General features: G+C 37.8%; 1 protein-coding gene across 1 annotated transcript; it reads right to left on the reverse strand.

Annotated features, from left to right (window-relative positions):
- Positions 1-5,262: 5,262 nt before the first annotated feature.
- trim65 (tripartite motif containing 65) lies at positions 5,263-20,354 on the reverse strand. The gene is made up of 8 exons (XM_059324772.1): positions 20,191-20,354; positions 18,817-19,268; positions 18,308-18,403; positions 11,540-11,770; positions 9,445-9,613; positions 9,248-9,337; positions 7,683-7,900; positions 5,263-6,648 (listed from the first exon to the last, which is right to left on the reverse strand). The coding sequence occupies exons 2-8, from the start codon at positions 19,264-19,266 to the stop codon at positions 6,337-6,339; spliced, it is 1,566 nt and encodes a 521-aa protein (XP_059180755.1). The 5' UTR covers positions 19,267-19,268; positions 20,191-20,354; the 3' UTR covers positions 5,263-6,336.
- Positions 20,355-21,041: the final 687 nt, after the last annotated feature.

Genomic DNA, 21,041 nt, shown 5'->3' on the forward strand with positions numbered 1-21,041 from the left:
TGCAGTTTAACCCAAGTCTCATTTATCCAGTCGTTTGCTCTGTGCTTCTTAAACAGCTGCATATTCGCTGAAATCTTATTTACTAGTGATGTCAGAACGAAGCCTCATGAAGCATAAGTTACATCTGTTGACCCCACTAGGTGGAACTTAAAGAAAGAAGGCACAAGGAACGGCAATCCAGAGAGCTTTCAATCCTTTGTTGAGAAGGGGGCACCATCTGGAGGCTCAGAAAATAAAGGACATGGTTCATGAATCTTCATTAAGCCATCACTACTACAACCCTGATTCCAAAAAAAGTTAGGACATTGTTGTAAATAAAACCGAACACCATAATCCATTTTGATATTCAATTGGAAACTTTCGTTCATTAAAGGGACAGTTCAGGATTTCGGACAGTAAATTGTATGAAGTACTTGTCAGTAGTGTCGTGGATGCAAAGCTGTTAGCTTACTTTCTGAGCTCTGCTGTCCGAGTTCTACGTCTGGACAAGAATATTACTACGCACTGTCATTGTGTTTACTGGCTTTTTCAAGAAACAAACTAGTGCCAAGTGAAGTTGGTTTGTTAAATGTATGAGGACCATTGTTTTGTGGTGGAATGGGGGACCTTTTAGTGTTCACATAGTTTTGAGGACTAAAACCTTGTAGTTTCGTGACCCTGCCAACTTACCCAAACGATCTATTCTTGGATCGGAACCTTCTCAGAAGGTAAGCTAATATCGTTGCATCCACTTCACTACTGGCAAGTAGTTAAGCCAGGAAAGCATTGCCACATTTCCACCATTAAAACCGGGGTCGCTGTTGCGTTATTCTACCAATTAAGCCGGGACAGCGTATATGTCATTTTGTCGTATTTGTAGTATTTTCCACCTATTTTTGGTCTCTTGGCCAATGAAATGCATCATAATACATGTGGGAGTGTCGCAATGCAACATGGGACTTTTCCAGAACTGAAATCATGGCGGAAGACGACTATAGCAGAGGGAGCTCACATATAACTGGTATAAGCTCTCAAATACTTTTTTGAATTTCATTTCTACCTGCTACAGAGGCTGAAAAAGCTATTATTTAGTAGGCGTTGACACTTCTGTTGAATTTCCAGAAAAACTTCAGGTTTTAGGGGGTTATTTTAAAATCGCCCAGAGGTTTTACAGGCATTTTTTCCAGGCGTTTTAGGCCTAAATGGGTTAAGGATTTAGCAGTAGTTCCCTATCTGATGTGAGGGTCAAAGGACAGATGGTTATATATAAATAACAGAATATAACTAAATTTACATTTTTGGACTCTCCGTTTATCATGGAGGCACAAAGTTTTCTTTAAGAATTCAAGGTAGTTCAACACTAAGCAATATTCAAACGGTGCTTTTAAGGTGACGTATTCCTTCACATGAGCATATTCCAGAGACAGCAGGTGGGGTTGTGTTTTATGTCATTCAGCTACAACAGTCTTGAAATGTGCTTGTCCCTTCTCAGAGTCATTAGTCCTTTTCCACGCTTCTGGACAACTTGTGCAAATCCACAGTAGTTTCCCAAAGACTGACACATGATGTCCTGAGCATAGGAGTACCATTCCAGAGGTCACAACTATGCCCTCTAAGTGCTCAGTTTTTTTTCTTAAAAAGGCAAAAAAAGCCCATTAAAAACATTTTGTACTGTACAGCAGATTCCATGGCAACACTGTCAGCATCACAGGTTTAAGACTGTACAGCCAGGGGGAGTTGTTTGTGCATTCATGCGAACATCCCAAGATGATAAAAACACTGATCCATTTTCAGTTGTTTTTTAAATAAAATGTACAGCCCACAATGTTTGGTTTCAACATTGCTTAGAGTACAACAGAGGGGTTTGTTCTTTTCACAGGACATTGTTATATTCCTATACCCTGCAGTGGCTCATTGTCCCGTATGCACCACATTATCAACTGTCTTGAGTCCCTTTGTAGATTGAATTCCGCCCAGAAACAAAAAAGTTGAGAAAAAAAAAAGCTTGAGGTTTGTGCAGACATGAGCATGTTTTTTTTTTCTCAAAGCCTATCCTTGCACTTCAAAATTCAAGTATAACCAGAAGTGCCAGATTTTCAGACAGCAAGGGTGATATGTTGAGTTATGATTTAGCAATTCCTCAACAAACACTTATTTTACTACTATGAATTAAAGGTATACTGCAAAAAATGTGTGTCTAAAAACACTAAATCTGAGGGAAATGATCTTGCTGCATGGACAGCTTGAACGCTTAAAATAAGAAATTAACTCTTAAAACAATATAAATTAAAGCTGCAAGCAGCGATGAACTGGCCCGAGCAGAGTGACCTGCAAGTTATTTGTTTCTTACCAAGATAAAAAAAACAACTTTAGATTTAGAAGTGTTACATAATTGATCTTGTTGAAGAGTTAATTTCTTATTTTAAGAGTTCAACATGCTTATTTCTAGATTGAATAATCTTAATTTAAGAAATATTGTCAAGGTAAATTATCTGTCCATGCAGCAAGATCATTCCCCTCAGATTTAGGATTTTTATCTTGTTTTTAGACACACCTTTTTTGCAGTGTATGCACATACTGTGGGTGTGGCCCAGGTAGGGTTTCATCTATTTCCATCTCTACATTAGAGGAACCAGACTTGATGGAAAAAAGGCAGAGGTCAGATAGAGTACTGATCCCAGGAGGATATATGCATATTGACTTTCTTGCCAGGAGAAAATGAAAACAAGTCTGTGGTTTTATATTAAGCTCACAAACACACCCAGCATGTTAGTTTCCCTCTGAATAAAGACTGGAAACAGCTAGCCTGGCTCTGTACAAAGGTAAAAAGTTATCCTCCAACGAATTCCAGTGTAAATCGAATAAGATTCTAGTTTTTTTTAGGTCAATGTGGTTCGGCATTTTTTCCTATTAGGGCCGGGGTTCGTACAGCTGTCCAAGAGTAATATTGAAGCACTTTTAAACCAAACATTTCGGTAACACTTTACAATAACCAACTAAATAATGTTTATAGATGGTTTATAGACCAATTATTAACCATTTACAAAGTGCTATACATATTTCATCTTTAAATGTTTTCAACCAATTCCTAAAAGGTATATGAATCATTTCAAAATCATTAACATACTTATTATGGTGTTAAAAATGTTATTAGTGCAACTAAAACTATTAATAAACTATTAATTATAATTTAATTGTTTGTTAATGGTAAAGTAACTATGAACGTACATTAATATGCTGCAAATGATTTGTTTCTTACCCAGATAAAAAAAACTCTTATTTTAATCGTTCAACATGCTTATTTCTAGATTTAATAATCTTAATTTAAGAAATCTTGTCAAGGTAAATTATCTGTCCATGCAGCAAGATCATTTCTCTCAGATTTAGTGTTTTTATCTGGTTTTTAGGCACACCTTTTTTTGCAGTGTACACCATCTGTTTGCCATTTATAAATGATGTAGTTAGTTAGTTAAACATTAACAAATGATGTATTTACCATTCTAAATGGCCTATACAGGTTTATAAATGATTAAACATTAATAAACTCTGTTTTATCATTATAAATGATGGTTATTGTAAAGTGTTACCGACATTTCCTGTCAATGTATCTTGACAGTTATTCCACCAGCTGTTTATATAAACTTTGATTGTTTGTTTTGATCATGATTATTTGTCTTGCTGATTATCAGAGTAGAGATGTACAGAGGATTTATGTATCTAGCTCTGAGCTAGCTTTGCTCTTCTGCTGTGAGAAACAAATATGACGACGAGAGAGAGGTTTCATCTCAAATATTAAAAGGCGTTTGGTCTACATGACACCACCAGATTATATTAAAAAAGAAAAAAAAGAGTTTAAGAAATGAAGTAAAAACACCACTGATTTTTCTAGTGTGTGCATTACTAAAATTAAATCTGTTCAATCTGTTGTTATATCTCCCACATTTGTAAAATTGGTAAATATTTCAATATTTGTTAGTGTGCACCAGGCATTAGAGGTGCTGGTATGCACATTTTGTTACATTTGAGCAGAGCAAGGCTTGCCGTTTTTCCAGGATATTCCAGTCTTTATGCTAAGCTAGGCTAACCTGTCAGTACAAGGAACATCGGAAAACTGGAACAAGGAAACTGAATTTTGTGTAGTGAAACGTACAAGAATCTGACTAATCTGAGAATCTGTTAGTTAAAGAACTGATCTTTTCCTACCTGAATGCAGATATCTGTCTAAAATTAAGGGTTATTTCAAACATGGTTTAAAGGAAAAATGTAAAGAAACCAGAATAAAGTAGTGCTGTCCTTCAATTAGAACCACAGGGCCCTTTAGGATTACAGTTTTACCCCTTTTGGACCAAGGCAGTTCCAGGGCTGGTTCGGTGCCAGTGCCTAAGCCAAAGAAGCCAGGAAAACTGGTTCCAGAGGGGCACCAAGTCTTTGCTGGTCTTAAACCAAGAACCACTTATGACAGGGACTGGGGGCAGGATTATCATGACTAACAAGAGCTAGCGCGGGGGATATTGCTAGCTTAGTTGTAAGCTAGCAATATTCCCCGCGCTAGGCTAACATCAACATCCTACGCTCAGTGTTAATAAGAACGTAATAGACGTCCATAGTGATCAAGACGAGCAGCACAAATGTGTTGTACATGTCACGTTTGGATGTCAGTAGACTAGGGTTGCCAACTCCCTGAAAGATAAATAAAGGACCCCTCATTGGCAGGGCCGGCCCACCTGATTGCCTTCACCCTTCAATTTTTTAGCCCTTTTTTGTGAGTGAAACAAGTTTTTTACGATTTGACACGAACCTGAATTGAATTTTATGCATTTTTTTGTGACATGAATACATGAAAACAAATTATTATCCAGCAATTAACTTTAATACAAAATAACAATTAGGTCCTGTTCTTCAAAGATGTAGTGGAGTTTGCTGATAACAATTTGATTTACTCCTTTTATTGGCTTTTAAAATGCAGCATGCATGCAATTGAATGGCCATTATGGAAGATTATGGCATTCCATAATTCCAAATTGGTTCAGTAAAAAGGCACGAAATTCATGTCATGAACACATGGGGAGCTGGTCTTCAGGAATGCACTGGAGTTTGCTGATAACAATTTGAATTGCTTATTTTATTGGAGCAGCATGAATACAATTGAATGGCTATTTTGGAGTCTTGCAGCTGACAAACGGGCCGTAAAGTGCAATGTAATTGCGCACTGAAATTTAAAGTGCAGATGGCGTGACCGCAGTACTGGAAGCATGTTGTTTCAGATCAGTCAGTCCACCATGGGCTACGGGAAAAGAGCGCTGGCACACCGTGCAGTGGTTTTATAGATGTTATCACACACTTTTTCCACCCAGGTGTTTCCTTTTTCCCATTCCTCAGTATTTTTGCATCCTTTTCTGTTTTTTTTTCTCAGAGGAGTATTTGTTGGATTGCTGCTCGAAGGTGTATCGCCCCGTAAAGCAGTGTCGTCGTTGTCACCTACGCATGCTGCTTTGTTGTCTTCTGCTATCTTCTCCTCGACCAATGGGATGAGCGTATTCTGTATCGTCATACTGTTGTGTGAATATGCTGTCAGCTCATTGGTCACAGAGCAGGACGGGGCCTGGGAACAAGTTTACCTTAAGTTTACATATAAAGGAGGTTATTCATTTTTCATTGGCATTTACTGACTATTTTTTGACTCTCACAGTAATACGGGACTAAATGCGTCCCTTTGCATCTCAATACGGGACGGGTGCTTTTGTTTCTAAATACGGGACGATTACGTTTTTCAAGGGACGGTTGGCAACCCTAATCGTGACTAACAAGGGCTAGAGCGGGGAATATCGCTAGCTTACAACATCCCACGCTCAGTGTTAATAACAACGTAATCGATGTCCATAGTGATCAAGACCAACATCACAAATGTGTTGTGCATGTTGTGTTTGGATGTCAGTGTAGACTCACAAAGCCCTGAGTAACATTTGTAAAGAGACGATGGAGTCTGCTGTTGTTATTATGCTTGCAGAGAGCGGAGACGTAAGCAGGCGTAAACAGTGACATAATTAAGGAAAATTAAACAGGTTCTGAGATGGTTTGGAAGTTGAACCAACTGCGAACCAGCAGCACCAGCACCAGCCCCAGCCCAGCAAGAGAACTAGGATCCTTAGCTCTGTTATTGTCGTGTGGTAAGTAATAATGCGAATGAGTAAAATCAGGCGGACAATTTGGGGAGAGAAGACCAATGACGGGCCGATATATTGTTTAAAACAATTTGGGAAGGCAGGCATTTAAAAAGGGTTTTAAAAAAAAGGATCCTCCACGTTGAGTGAGCAAGTGGCCGTGTTCGTAGTGCTTCTTATTACTTCTCTTTGTGAGTCAGTTGGTGGAGCAGAGGGTGATGCTGACCCCCTCTCCTATCCAGCAGGCGGGGAACAGCTCCTGGCTGAAGGCATAGTGGAAGGCGTGGAGCCTGGTCTGCCCGTCTCCGTAGTAGGTGAGCGTCCCCGCCTCGTAGTCCAGCAGCATGCCGATGCGGCTGTGCTGGGAGTGGCCGGCCAGAGTCTCCCGCCGGCCGTTGTGCCAGGCGCTGAGCTGATGCTCGTCCAGCTGCAGACTCCACGACAGATCGTTCATACCCACCATGCACCTCTTGCCCTTCTCCTTCCTGGGGATGTTCTCGTAGGTTACCTGAAAAAGAGGCGTGTGGGTCAGTTTTGTGCAGTACGAATAAAAAACAAGGCTGTGAAGGGCACAGATAACTAGGGTTGTCAAAAGTATCGATACTCAAATAAGTACCGATACTAAAAAGTTGTATCCGGATATGATACTCATTTCCAAAAGTATCGACCCCCCCCATTTCATATTCCTATTACTGATGTTATCGTGGCTCGCATTAATGTTGGCCGTGTTATTATTAGCCATTAGCCGCAGATAGCAATTAAAGGCTGACGTCACGTTAACGATTATAAACATCGTAAATAAATAAATAAATCAGGCACGTAGTATGCCCATATTACGTTAATTGACACAGTGTCAGTGTACATAAGCATAGAATTAATAAGTTTACATAAATGTTGGTGACTGAAAAGTGTTATTTTCTCTCTTGAAGTCCCAGAATGAAGCAGAGAAAAGTCGAGCTGCAACCAAACAGCAACACACACAGCCGACTCTACCGTCTGTGTTTGACCAAAAACGATTGTTTTTTATTATAAATATTCTGTTCTGTTCATTTTTACATTTTTCTTGTTAATAAAAATATTTCTGTTAAATTTTGGGGTCTTTGTTTTTATCCTTTTTTTTTTTATTTAAATTAACAGTTTCAATAACACTACTTGAGACATGTCATATTTGACTTTGACTGAACATTTGCTCTCACTTTGTGATGAAAATATCGGGATATATATCGTAGGTCGATATTCATCCTAAATATTTCGAGGTGTGACTTTTGGTCCATATCGCCCAGCCCTATCCCATGTTCCTTCAACATAAGAACCAGAACTTCAATAACGCCATATCTGAGATATTGCGCAAACAATATAAGAGAACAGACAAATTCCGTCCTAGCTCTAGAAAAAGGAGTAGAGACGTCTGCAATGTTATCTATGTGGAGAGTTGTTCTAGTTGATATGAGTTTTACTGTTACTTTCAGATGCTGTGTTAAGTAGAAGAAGAGCAGCGTACAAACACATCAGCGTACAAACACATCATGCACAGTTGTTTACCCCGAGGTAGGCCCAGGGCTTGGACACCTCCAGCTCCCAGTAGTGCTGTCCATGGGTGAAGCCCTGAAAGCAGAGCACCTGCCAGGTGTGATCGAAGCGTGACTCGTGGGCCGGGACGGGGCGTGGCCCAGAGGTCAGATGCTCCGCCCTCCGGTTCTCCTGGGACAGAAACAGGTGCCCGTTGGCCGTGCGCGGGTCAAAGGTCAGAGAGCATCGGTCTGTAAGGAGGAAGACAGGATGGGACAGACTGAAGCAGGAACGATACACGGACATACTTTCCATGTTCTGCAAACAGCTGTGGGCTTGTTCTGGTTGTGCTACATATTCTGACTATGTTGCATGCATTGTGGTGGACACAAAAGGCGTGTTTCCACACAGTACCTTTTGGAAAGCAGCTGAGTGTTTTGGCTAGTTAGTTCCCCTTGGTCTTTGTTCCCATGCAGGTACTTTTGTAGCGGCTAACCAACGGAGTCAATGTGACAACAGACCGACGTGGCAACCAGTATTGCCAATTTAGCGTTTAAATAAGTTTTAATCCCAAAAGATGAGGAATTTCTCAGAGTCAGAAAGTGAAACGCTGACGTCCAACAGCTGCAACACAACAAACTGGTTTAGTTTGGCAGCATAAAAAGTGAAAAAGGAAAATCAGTGGTGCTGTCAGCAGAGTAGCAGTGGAGCATTCAACTCCTGGTGAGGTTGGAATATTTCATTTATACATTGTGATATATAAAGCCTAATAATCCATATAATATCCAAATATTGTTATTATTATGATGGAGACATATTATTCATCTCTCTTCATTTAGTGATAATTCTGTCCCAGTCAGAGGAGCGTGTGGCTGATTGGAAATGTTTCTATTGGGTCAGAACCGCTGGTGAAGGAGACGCTGACGCTCCGGTGTCCGGAAGGATAATAATAATAATAATAACAACAGTAAATAGCAGAAGACAACAGTATTTAATATCCTCGGCTAGTGTTCTGTTTAAAGAATTTCACGGTCGCAGGATGTATTTATTTTAAATTATGTTTTAATGATCAATGATGTAGTCTAAACATGTTTTGGTTTGTCACCATTAAAAATCAAAACACCACAGAGTTTTATTAGCTCCAGGCATCGATACAATAGTCTAAGATCAGTGAGAGCAGACTGAGATCTGATCGTACCCTCCGCTCACGTCCACATTGATAAATGCTGAGCCTTGTAGAAATGATCGTACGCTCACTTTACGCTCACTTTCTGTCGTATGCTTGTTTGATAAATGAGGGCCACTGAGTGCATTTTTCTATTCTGTTTTTAACCATTAAACTAATTATTAATAAGTCAAAATTCCTCTTGTGGGTTAATGCTTTATCGTAAATATCCCTACGACATAAAGCTCTGTACGCTTTTGTCTTACAATATAATTTTATGGTCACAGGAATGAGAATTAGGGAATGTGGGACCTTTGCTGTCCCCATCTTTGAATGCTCATAATTAATACCATCTCAACATGAAGCTGAAGAACAAGAGAATCACGCTAATATTTGATGAAAAATGCATTTTAAAATGTCACATAGGACTCACAAGCACTGAGGCCCTCCTTCCCACCAGGGTTGCAGGGAGCGGCTGGACTGGGAACCACAGCCAGGACCGGCCTCTTATCCTGAGGAGAACCTGGAGACCAATGACAAGCTTGAGAACACGGAGCGAAGACTGGGGAACAAACTGGAAATTCAAGTTGAATTGCTACACAGGAAACATCATTCCCAAGGGCATTTTACCATCTTTGTCAGGACCCACAGCAGTGGTCACAGCTTTCTCCAGGTCCTCAGACACCAGCTTGGAGACCCGGGACAAGACATCTGTGACTCCGTTTAATCGATCTAGAAGGTTTGCTGTTACATCTGTGGGAATGTCTTTGAAACGTGGAACTTCTATGACCTGTGATTCCTGTGAAGAGTTTTGCATTTGAAAAATTGAAGATCTCGCAATTGATATTCTTCCACTTCAAGGTTATAATAGTTTTGGATTTTTCATCAGTTTAAGTTTTAATTTCGTTGTGATTTTTTGTTTTTAAATTCAGTTAGTTTTAATTTGTTTTTAGAATGAGTTAGCTTGCTTTAATTAGTTTTTATTTTTGGGAAAATGCTTAGTTTTAGTTTAGTTTTTATTCGTTTTAGTGTTAGTTTTTTTTGTAATGGGGTATTTGTTCGGTGCGAGATTCAAAGAGGTCACAATAAATGTTTCCTTTATTTCCTTTGGTTTATCCATCTCAGCCCCAATAAGTTTATTAAGTCATAAAACCAGATAGATGAAATAGATTTCGTATCAAAAAGGTTTACGTATGAAAAAAGTTGACAAAGACGAAAACGAAGGACATTTTCACTATAATTTTAGTTAGTTTTGTAACCACACAATACAGTTTCAGTTAGTTGTCATTTTAAAAAAAACTTGTTTTTATTTTTATTTCAGTTAACGAAAATGTTTTTTCAATTCTAGTTTTCGTTATTTACTTAGTTTTCGTTAACTATAATAACCTTAGAGGAGAGGCGCGTGAAAGTCACTTTATTAACAATATTAATAAATGATAATGTACCACTTATTTGCTCATGTTTGTATGCTGCACAGTTTACCTCAGGAGAGAGAACCTGAATGTTTACCCATTTAATGTCTTTACATTGAAGTTTAACTGGGAGTCTCTTGAATGCTTAAGTTTAAAGAAAATAAACAAGAGCTGTTGTTCTGAAACAGTGTGTCCATCCATAAATGTAACAAACGCTGGTAAGCGAGAAAACATTTTTTTGGGTAAAGAAATCACATTTTAAAGGATATCGTCAGATTATCGTTATCGGAAAGAAAAAAAATCTGTTGTTTTTTTTTGCCCTTATCGCCCACCCCAAAATGTCATGGCAATACATCCAGTAGCTGTTGAAATATTAAAGTCTGAACAAAGTGGTAAACAACAGACGGATACTCCTGTAGGTTTCATATCAAAAAGGTTTACGTATGAAAAAAGTTGAAAAAGAAGGAAAGGAAGGACATTTTCACTATAATTTTAGTTAGTTTTGTAACCACACAATAGAAAACTAACTAATAATAATAATAACTAATAACTATCATAACTATGATAATCATTAACTCTGCCTTTCACTGTAACTGTTTTTAATGTTTTCTCTGTACTCTGTTTTGTGTTTTCTCTGTACTGTTTTGTGTTTTCTCTGTACTGTTTTGTGTTTTCTCTGTACTGTTTTGTGTTTTCTCTGTACTCTGTTTTGTGTTTTCTCTATACTCGGTTTTGTGTTTTCTCTATACTCGGTTTTGTGTTTTCTCTGTACTCTGTTTTGTGTTTTCTCTGTACTGTTTTGTGTTTTCTCTGTACTCTGTTTTGCGTTTTCTCTGTACTCTGTTTTGTGTTTTCTCTGTACTGTTTTGTGTTTTCTCTGTACTCTGTTTTGTGTTTTCTCTGTACTCTGTTTTGTGTTTTCTCTGTTCTCCGTTTTGTGTTTTCTTTGTACTCTGTTTTGTGTTTTCTCTGTTCTCTGTTTTGTGTTTTCTTTGTACTCTGTTTTGTGTTTTCTCTGTTCTCTGTTTTGTGTTTTCTCTGTACTGTTTTGTGTTTTCTCTGTACTCTGTTTGTGTTTTCTCTGTACTCTCGACATCATTGCAAATGAGGGGTTGCCCTCAATGATTCCTCGAAAAATAAATAAAGGATAAATCAAAATGAATACAGTTTGAGCTAGTTATTGTTTCTTTAAAAACTTGTTTTTATTTTTATTTCAGTTAACGAAAATGTTTTTTAAATTATAGTTTTTGTTATTTTGTTAGTTATAAGAACCACTTCCACAGTTTTTCGATTAAATACAAATCAGTACAAACCTTGATGAGCTCTGTGTCGGAGAGCGTACGTACAGCTGCTATCTGTCCCTGGCTCTGCTGGAGGACCAGGGAACGCTCTTCCAGTTCAGCCAGCCGAGCTTCCGCCTCGGAGATCGCTGCTTCTTTCTGCTTTTCAATGAAGAACTCCGTAGCCTCCTGCTTCTCAGCCAGTATTTTAATCAGGGAGGAGAACTTGACATTGACCCAGGTGGACGTCTGCTGAAGAGTCACCTGTTGATGGAAAATGTAGAATCATAAGTCTGCTCTGAGGAATTTGGGAACACATGGTTATTCTTTGTTTCTGGGTGATTCTCATGAACATGGTGCAGCTCATAGCAAAAAGCATTGAATACATATTTTATTTGACCCTTTACAACGCATACAATCTAAAGTCACTGTTTAATATGAATTCATAATCTATTTTTTAAAAATTAAGGTATTTTCTGACATTTTTAGAGACATTTGTGAGCAAAATTCATTACCGTAACACATTTTTAAATAAAAAAAATAGTGTTGAATAGTGTACAAAAAGTTTATTTGTTTTTTTTTTTTCTTTGGCATATGCTCAATGGTAGCTGTTAGCACCAAAATGTAATTTAATTAAATAATAATAATAATAATATAATAATAATTATAAAATATACACATATTTTAATTCAAACAATTATATCATTACCTTAACACATTTTTAAATAAAAAAAATTTAAAAAAGTTTTTTTGTTTGTTTTTTTTGTCTTTGGCAAGCACTTAAACATGCTCAATTGTAGCTGGTATCACCAAAATGTATTTTATTAAAATGTACACATATTTTAATTCTATCATAATCGTAACATTTAACCATTTTTCTCATCAATTTTCATTCAGATTTTGTTCTTTATACATTGTTAAAAACCATTATGTTGGATTATATTTTGTTAAATTATACATTTTTAAACAAATTTATATTTATTTTTTATAAAGTTTATTAAATATTTATTGTATATTAGTGTAGTAGAATCTATTGGTATCAAACATTATGATATCTTGTCAAATGATGACAATCCATGCGGTTTGCTCATGCAGTACAAATGTGTTATTTTGCCTGTTGTATTTGAATATTTCTGCATACTAGCGTCTCTAAACAGTCTTGGAATTGCATGAACTGGAAAGCTCTTTTGGATTCAATGGGCCCGATTGTATTCATGTTAGGGCTCGGCGATATATCGATATAATTTTAAATGTGATATGGAATTAGACCATATCGCATATATCGATATACAGTCATTGGAAAAATGATTAGACCACCCTTGTTTTCTCCCATGTCTTGTTCATTTTAATGCCTGGTAAAACTAAAGATACATTTGTTTGGACAAATACAATGATAACAACAAAAATAGCTCATAAGAGTTTAATTTTTTGTTTATGATTTTGGTTATTATCAAGAAACCCATGGAAAATGTCTGGATATCAGCTCTTAAATTAAACTCTTATGAGCTATTTTTGTTGTTATCATTATATCTGTCAAAACAAATGAACCTTTAGTTTTACCAGGCATTAAAATGAACAAGAAATTGAAGAAAAGGGGTGGTCTAATCATTTTTTCCATGACTGTAGTTCAAATTTGCACTGTGATCCTTGCTCCAGGCAAGCTGCTGCTTTTATTTAAGATATTTTTTTATTTAAATGTGCACTTTATGGAGCTTTGATTTAAAAAAAAAAAAAAAAAAAAAGGGTACTCCTGTTGTTATACAGTATTTATGTTTACTTAAATAAATGGTTTCAATAAAACTACTTGTGACATGTCATATTGTGCTTTGACTGAATATTTGCTCTCACTTTGAGATGAAAATATCAGGATATAAATCGTACATCGATATTCAGCCTAAATACATCGATATGACTTTTGGTACCTATCGCCCAGCCCTAATTCATGTGTGATGATGTTGATGATGATGTCATTGCATTTGAAATCAATCTTTAGGTTCCCTGCTTTCAGATGATGTGCACCACACCACTTCGATGTAGTATCATCCACTGTTGACCTGCTATCTCCCCTGAAGACAATGCATGGTCATGTGGTTCAGGCTCGATACAGCGTGTTTATGCTACACTGCTACATGCTAACGTCAGGGAGACCTGGAAACCTCGTTGCCGATGTTGTTAATTTCTTCAGATTTTCGGATCACATTACACAAAATGTCGATTGTGTAGTTTTGTTTTGGGTTTTTTACGTTTTTTATTGGCAGAATGTGCCAGTACAGTCCAAATTTTATTATAGTTAACAAAAACAAAATAAGTATAATTTTTAATAAAACAATAACTAACTGAAACTATATTGTGTGGTCACAAAACTAACTAAAACTAACTAAAACTAGGACTGCGCGCAGTACTGAACGGGCCCTCGCAGTACACGCGTGTCGGGGCATGCTGCCGTCGGGGTGTGTGCGTTACAGGGACCAGTCTATACCACCCCTATGAATTTCATTGCCTTAATTCCTATGGTCTGGGCACAGTGGCACTTATTAAATTAAACTGCCGCCAGAGCGCCACCTAGGGGCTGATCAATAAAATCTTCAAGGGTTATCCTCAGGATGGCATTGACAATAAGTATACCAAGTTTAGAGTTAATCCAACCAACCAATTTGGAGATATAAAATACTTCAATTTAAAGAGCGCCACCTAGTGGTCATCGCCCAAAATTTTGCAGAGAGCCTCAGGGGCTCATGGGGAAGTAGTAACCTGAGTTTCATGTCATTCAGACACACCAATGTGGAGATATGCAACACTTTGTGTTTTGTGTTGAAAATAGCGCCATCTGCAGGAAGTTATCATTTAATAACTTGAGTATTCTTTTGGTAATCATAATTCTTTTAATAACTTTTTGTCATGAGGGTCCATAGATGCTGTTTGCAAGGTTTGGTGCAAAACAATGAAATTGCCTCGGAGGAGTTCGAAAAAGTAGGTTTACGACATTTCGCGAATTTGCGGAAAAAAACGGTAGGCGAAAATGGGAGTGGCCTATATCACGAGATTCAGCACAACTCAGTGAACGCGTGGATATAAGTTTTTTGAATGTGCGATAAAGTATGTGGGAGTTATTAGCCTAAACGCGCTTTCCTTTATTATAGCGCCACCTAGTGGTGAAAATTCAGGATTACAATAGATTATAAAATTTTTCGCCATGTGTGACTTATATTTAAAGTTTCATGAGTTTTGGGGTATGTTCAGGCAGTGAAATATGCGATCATTTGGGAAGAAGAATAATAATAAAAAAAAAAATAATAAATAATCATTCGAAATACAATAGGGACCTCGCAGGTCGTTGCCTGCTCGGGCCCTAATAAACGAGCCCTCGCAGTACACGCGTGTCGGGGCATGCTGCCGTCGGGGTTTTTGCGTTACAGGGGCCAGTCTATACCACCCCTATGAATTTCATTGCCTTAAGTCTTATGGTCTGGGCACAGTGACACTTATTAAATTAAACTGCCGCCAGAGCGCCACCTAGGGGCCGATCAATAAAACCTTCAAGGGTTATTCTCAAGTGGGCATTGACAATAAGTATACCAACTTTGGTGTTAATCCGACCAACCGATTTGGAGATATAAAATACTTCAATTTAAAGAGTGCCACCTAGTGGTAATCGGCCAAAATTTTGCAGAGAACCTCAGGGGCTCATGGGGAAGTAGTTACCTGAGTTTCATGTCATTCAGACACACCAATGTGGAGATCTGCAACACTTTGTGTTTTGTGTTGAAAATAGCGCCACCTGCAGGAAGTTGTTATTTAATAACTTGAGTATTCTTTGGGTAATCAAAATTCTTTTAATAACTTTTTGTCATGAGGGTCCATAGATGCGGTGTGCAAAGTTTGGTGCAAAACGATGAAATTGCCTAGGAGGAGTTCGAAAAAGTAGGTTTGCGACATTTCGCAAATTTGCGAAAAAAAACGGTAGGCGAAAATGGGAGTGGCCTATATCCCGAGATTCAGCACAACCCAGTGAACGCGTGGATATAAGTTTTTTGAATGTGCGATAAAGTATGTGGGAGTTATTAGCCTAAACGCGCTTTCCTATATTATAGCGCCACCTAGTGGTGGAAATTCAGGATGACAATAGATTATAAAATTTTTCACCAGGTGTGACTTATATTTAAAGTTTCATGAGTTTTGGGGTATGTTCAGGCAGTGAAATATGCGATCATTTGGGAAGAAGAATAAAAATAATAAAAATAACTAGGACTGCGCGCAGTACTGAACGGGCCCTCGCAGTACACGCGTGTCGGGGCATGCTGCCGTCGGGGTTTGTTCGTTACAGGGGCCAGTCTATACCACCCCTATGAATTTCATTGCCTTAAGTCTTATGGTCTGGGCACAGTGGCACTTATTAAATTAAACTGCCGCCAGAGCGCCACCTAGGGGCCGATCAATAAAATCTTCAAGGGTTATCCTCAGGAGGGCTTTGACAATAAGTATACCAAGTTTGGTGTTAATCCGACGAACCGATGTGGAGATATAAAATACTTCAATTTAAAGAGCGCCACCTAGTGGTCATCGCCCAAAATTTTGCATCGAGCCTAAGGGGCTCATGGGGAAGCAGCAACCTGAGTTTCATGTCATTCAGACACACCAATGTGGAGATATGCAACACTTTGTGTTTTGTGTTGAAAAGAGCGCCACCTGCAGGAAGTTGTTATTTAATAACTTGAGTATTATTTGAGTAATCAAAATTCTTTTAATAACTTTTTGTCATGAGGGTCCATAGATGCAGTGTGCAAAGTTTGGTGCAAAACAATGAAATTGCCTAGGAGGAGTTCGAAAAAGTAGTTTTGCGACATTTCGCGAATTTGCGGAAAAAAACTCCAGGCGAAAATGGGAGTGGCTTATATCACGAGATTCAGCACAACTCAGTGAACGCGTGGATATGAGTTTTTTGAATGTGCGATAAAGTATGTGGGAGTTATTAGCCAAAACGCACTTTCCTTTATTATAGCGCCACCTAGTGGTGGAAATTCAGGATGACAATAGATTATAAAATTTTTCACCATGTGTGACTTATATTTAAAGTTTCATGAGTTTTGGGGTATGTTCAGGCAGTGAAATATGCGATCATTTGGGACCAAGAAAAATAATAAAAAAAAGAATAATCATTCGAAATACAATAGGGACCTCGCAGGTCGTTGCCTGCTCGGGCCCTAATAATAATAAATAAACATTCGAAATACAATAGGGACCTCGCAGGTCGTTGCCTGCTCGGGCCCTAAATACAGTGAAAATGTCCTTCGTTTTCGTCTTTGTCAACTTTTTTCATACATAATCCAGTGTTTCTATTTGAACATGCAGGAACACATGGTAAATATATTTACTGAGACTGGGATGTCTACACTCCAACCAAAATTCAAAACACCTGGAACTGTAAGAGTAAATAACCTTATGGGGCTGAGATGGATAAACCAAAGGAAATAAAGGCAACATTTATTGTGACCTAATTGAATCTGGCACCCAACAAATACCCCATTACAAAAAACTAAAACTAACACTAAAACTAATAAAAACTAAACAAAAACTACGCATTTTCCAAAAAATAAAAACTAATAAAAACTAGCAAACTCACTCTAAAAACTAATTAAAACTAGGACTGCGCGCAGTACTGAACGGGCCCTCGCAGTACACGCGTGTCGGGGCATGCTGCCGTCGGGGTTTGTGCGTTACAGGGGCCAGTCTATACCACCCCTATCAATTTCATTGCCTTAAGTCTTATGGTCTGGGCACAGTGGCACTTATTAAATTAAACTGCCGCCAGAGCGCCACCTAGGGGCTGATCAATAAAACCTTCAAGGGTTATCCTCAGGAGGGCATTGACAATAAGTATACCAAGTTTGGTGTTAATCCGACCAACCGATTTGGAGATATAAAATACTTCAATTTAAAGAGCGCCACCTAGTGGTCATCGGCCAAAATTTTGCAGCGAGCCTCAGGGGCTCATGGGGAAGTAGTAACCTGAGTTTCATGTCATTCAGACACACCAATGTGGAGATATGCAACACTTCGTGTTTTGTGTTGAAAATAGCGCCACCTGCAGGAAGTTGTTATTTAATAACTTGAGTATTCTTTGGGTAATCAAAATTCTTTTAATAACTTTTTGTCATGAGGGTCCATAGATGCTGTGTGCAAAGTTTGGTGCAAAACGATGAAATTGCCTAGGAAGAGTTCGAAAAAGTAGGTTTGCGACATTTCGCGAATTTGCGAAAAAAAACTCTAGGCGAAAATGGGAGTGGCTTATATCACGAGATTCAGCAAAACTCAGTGAACGCGTGGATATAAGTTTTTTGAATGTGCGATAAAGTATGTGGGAGTTATTAGCGTAAATGCGTTTTCCTTTATTATAGCGCCACCTAGTGGTGGAAATTCAGGATGACAACAGATTATAAAATTTTTCACCATGTGTGACTTATATTTAAAGTTTCATGAGTTTTGGAGTATGTTCAGGCAGTGAAAAATGCGATCATTTGGGAAGAAGAATAAAAAAAAAAATAATAATAATAATAATAATAATAAATAATCATTCGAAATACAATAGGGACCTCGCAGGTCGTTGCCTGCTCGGGCCCTAACTAACTGAATCTGAAAACAAAAAATCACAACGAAATTAAAACTTAAACGAATGAAAAATCTAAAACTATTATAACCTTGGTATAAACCTGAAATTGAGCATAATAGGTCCTAGGTTTGTTCAAAACATAATGATGCATTTGGCCAATTTTTACAGAGGAAAATTTTAAATTGGAGGTTTACCTTAGCTTGACTGATATTCTCCTTCAACTCATTTATACTTTTCTGCGTTGCTTCAGTGAGTTTCTCCACCTCCTTACTCTTCCTCTCCAGCAGCAGCTGTAAAGAACACACATCATATTGAGAAAGTACACTTAACATAGTCACAGTCCCCTTTGATGCTGGGGTAAAGTGGACAGTGTCAGAACTGAAATGACAATCGGTGTACAAGGCAAGGCAAGGCAAGTTTATTTGTATAGCACAATTCAACACAAGGTAATTCAAAGTGCTTTACATATACATTAAAAACAGCAAGACACAATTGAAAACAGTAAAAACAGTCAATTAAAACAGGGAAATAGAAATAAAAATAAGATACAGCAGGATAAAAAAAGAGATAAAATAATAAAAAGCACAAGTCAGCTAAGCAGGAACACTGCGTGACTTATTTTGTAAAGCACTTTGAGTTGCATTGATATGTATGAAAAGCGCTATATAAATAAAGTTTGATTGATTGATTTGATTGACTTTACCTCTTGATTCTCCTTTTCTGCCTCCAAAAGGATTTTATCGTGGCTCGCGCACTGAGAGATGCCACACTCGCAGCACACAGACATTTTATCCTGCCTGCAGTAATAAACCAGAGGCTTTTTATGGCGATCACACAGCAGCATGGCTCTCGCCCCTTCACTTCCCCTCATGGGCGACTCTCTACAGGAGGGGCCGGTGCTGATTGCAGCCTCAGTCAAGACTGACAGGGACACATTACGCTTGAGAGTGGGTCTGGTAGCAAACTTCTCATTGCAGATTGGGCACTGAGGTCCTATATCAGACTTGATCTTGGTGTCCCAGTGAAGAGTGATGCACTTCTGACAGAAGGTGTGACCACAGGGGATGGTTACAGGGACCATGAAACACTCCCAGCATATGGAGCAGAGCAGGTTTGAATTCTGAGACTCCATCTCTGAAGAAAGAGTAGACATATCTGTGGAAAAAAGAACAGTAGGGTGAGGTTGGTAATTAGGGTTGTCAAAAGTATCGATATTCAAAACAGTATCGATACTAAAACGTTGTATCTGGATACGATACTCATTTTCTAAAGTATCGATACCCCCCCCAGCTAGCAATTAAAGACTGACGTCACGTTAATGATAATAAACAACGTAAATAAACAAATAAACAAATAAATTAGGCACGTAGTATGCCCATAATACGTTAATTGACACAGTCAACATAAGCATAGAGTTAATAAGTTTACAACTCTATTCAAATATTTGTGTATTTTAGACTTAATATTATATAGGAATGTTTTTATTTTAGTCTTAGTATCATTTTATCTCACTTTTTTACTTGATCTCTATCTAGATAATAATTTCCCTTTCAAATAAACTTATAATTTCTATTATTTTTATGTTTAAATGAGTATATATATCCAAAGCAGACCGTGGTTAGTGCAATTACTGCTTGGTTTTGAGTTGGATTTTTATTTCTCTGAATTAACGAATTCTAAAACTTTGTCACAAGATAAAACAGACATCAAGGATTTCATTTTTAGTTATAACTTAATTTTGACCAAAAATGTAGTTACTGCAGTTAGGCTTTATAGGACAGTACACATATAACTATGTACCTATACAGCTGCAAAGCCACGTTAAAGCATCAATACCAGCCTCAGTCCTGGTGGTGATGTTGCTGTCTGTCACATATTAACTTAGCCAAGTGGATGGTAGAAGCTAATGTTAGCTAACGGTAGCCTGAATCAAGTCATTTCACGTCAGTAAGGACGTGGAGACAAATAATAATAGCCAAAATATATTTTTTAACTCTGGTGATTTAAATGTAAATTGCCGCAGACTTTTACAACCAACCATATATCTAACACAAAGCGACAGAATATTCATTCTTACCACTCGACTACATTCGTGCACAGCATCTGTGTGAATATCGTCAAATGAAGCTTCCGTGATGACGACAGACGCAAAAAGTGATGCCTTCAGGTGCTGTCGGGAAAATTCTTATAACGCTTGTAAACAATGCAACACGGCAAAGCTAGCTCGTCACTACTTTCACATACATAAGAAGAAAAGTTCTGACTCCAAACCCAGTTTTGTTCACTTTCTACAGGAAGTGGAGCAATACTGCACTATTAAAGGAAGGCAAGAAGGCTCTGAAAACTGACTTTGTTTTGGACAAATATATATATTGATTGATGAATCATACATCATATTTTATTTATTTATTTGTTTTGTCTCTGTTTCTTACCCTTTACCCTGTGTTTATTCCCCCCCCCCCCCCCCCCCCCCCCCCCCCTGGCAAATACTGTATATATTGTAAATTGTTAGTGTGAATTAAAAAAAAAAAACTTTGTTAATACAGGCATAAACACCTGCAATCATCAACATTTTGTCTTTAGTGCTCCTTTTTTTTAGAAAAATATGATAATTTTTTGCATGTGTGCTGCCTTGTTTTCTTTTCTTTTGCATATTCTGATTGCTGTATGATGGTATTTATCCATTTTTGAGAGAGCGGTTTCAATTTTTATTTCTTGCAATGGAAAAAAAATGTAAAGTTTACTTCTCATCCTAATGAAAAAAAAAGTTTAAAAAAAGCCACAAAGTTCCCAAATGCTCTCGGGAATGTCACTTTCATAGTCCCACTTCCTTTGGTGTTTAAACCATCCATCCATCCATCCATTTTCTCTCATTGAATTTTACTTTTACCCACTTCAACACAGCAGAGAAATGCCAAATGAAAAAAA

The sequence above is a fragment of the Centropristis striata genome, chromosome 21, assembly GCF_030273125.1.
Source record: "Centropristis striata isolate RG_2023a ecotype Rhode Island chromosome 21, C.striata_1.0, whole genome shotgun sequence".
Lineage (NCBI taxonomy): Eukaryota > Metazoa > Chordata > Actinopteri > Perciformes > Serranidae > Centropristis > Centropristis striata.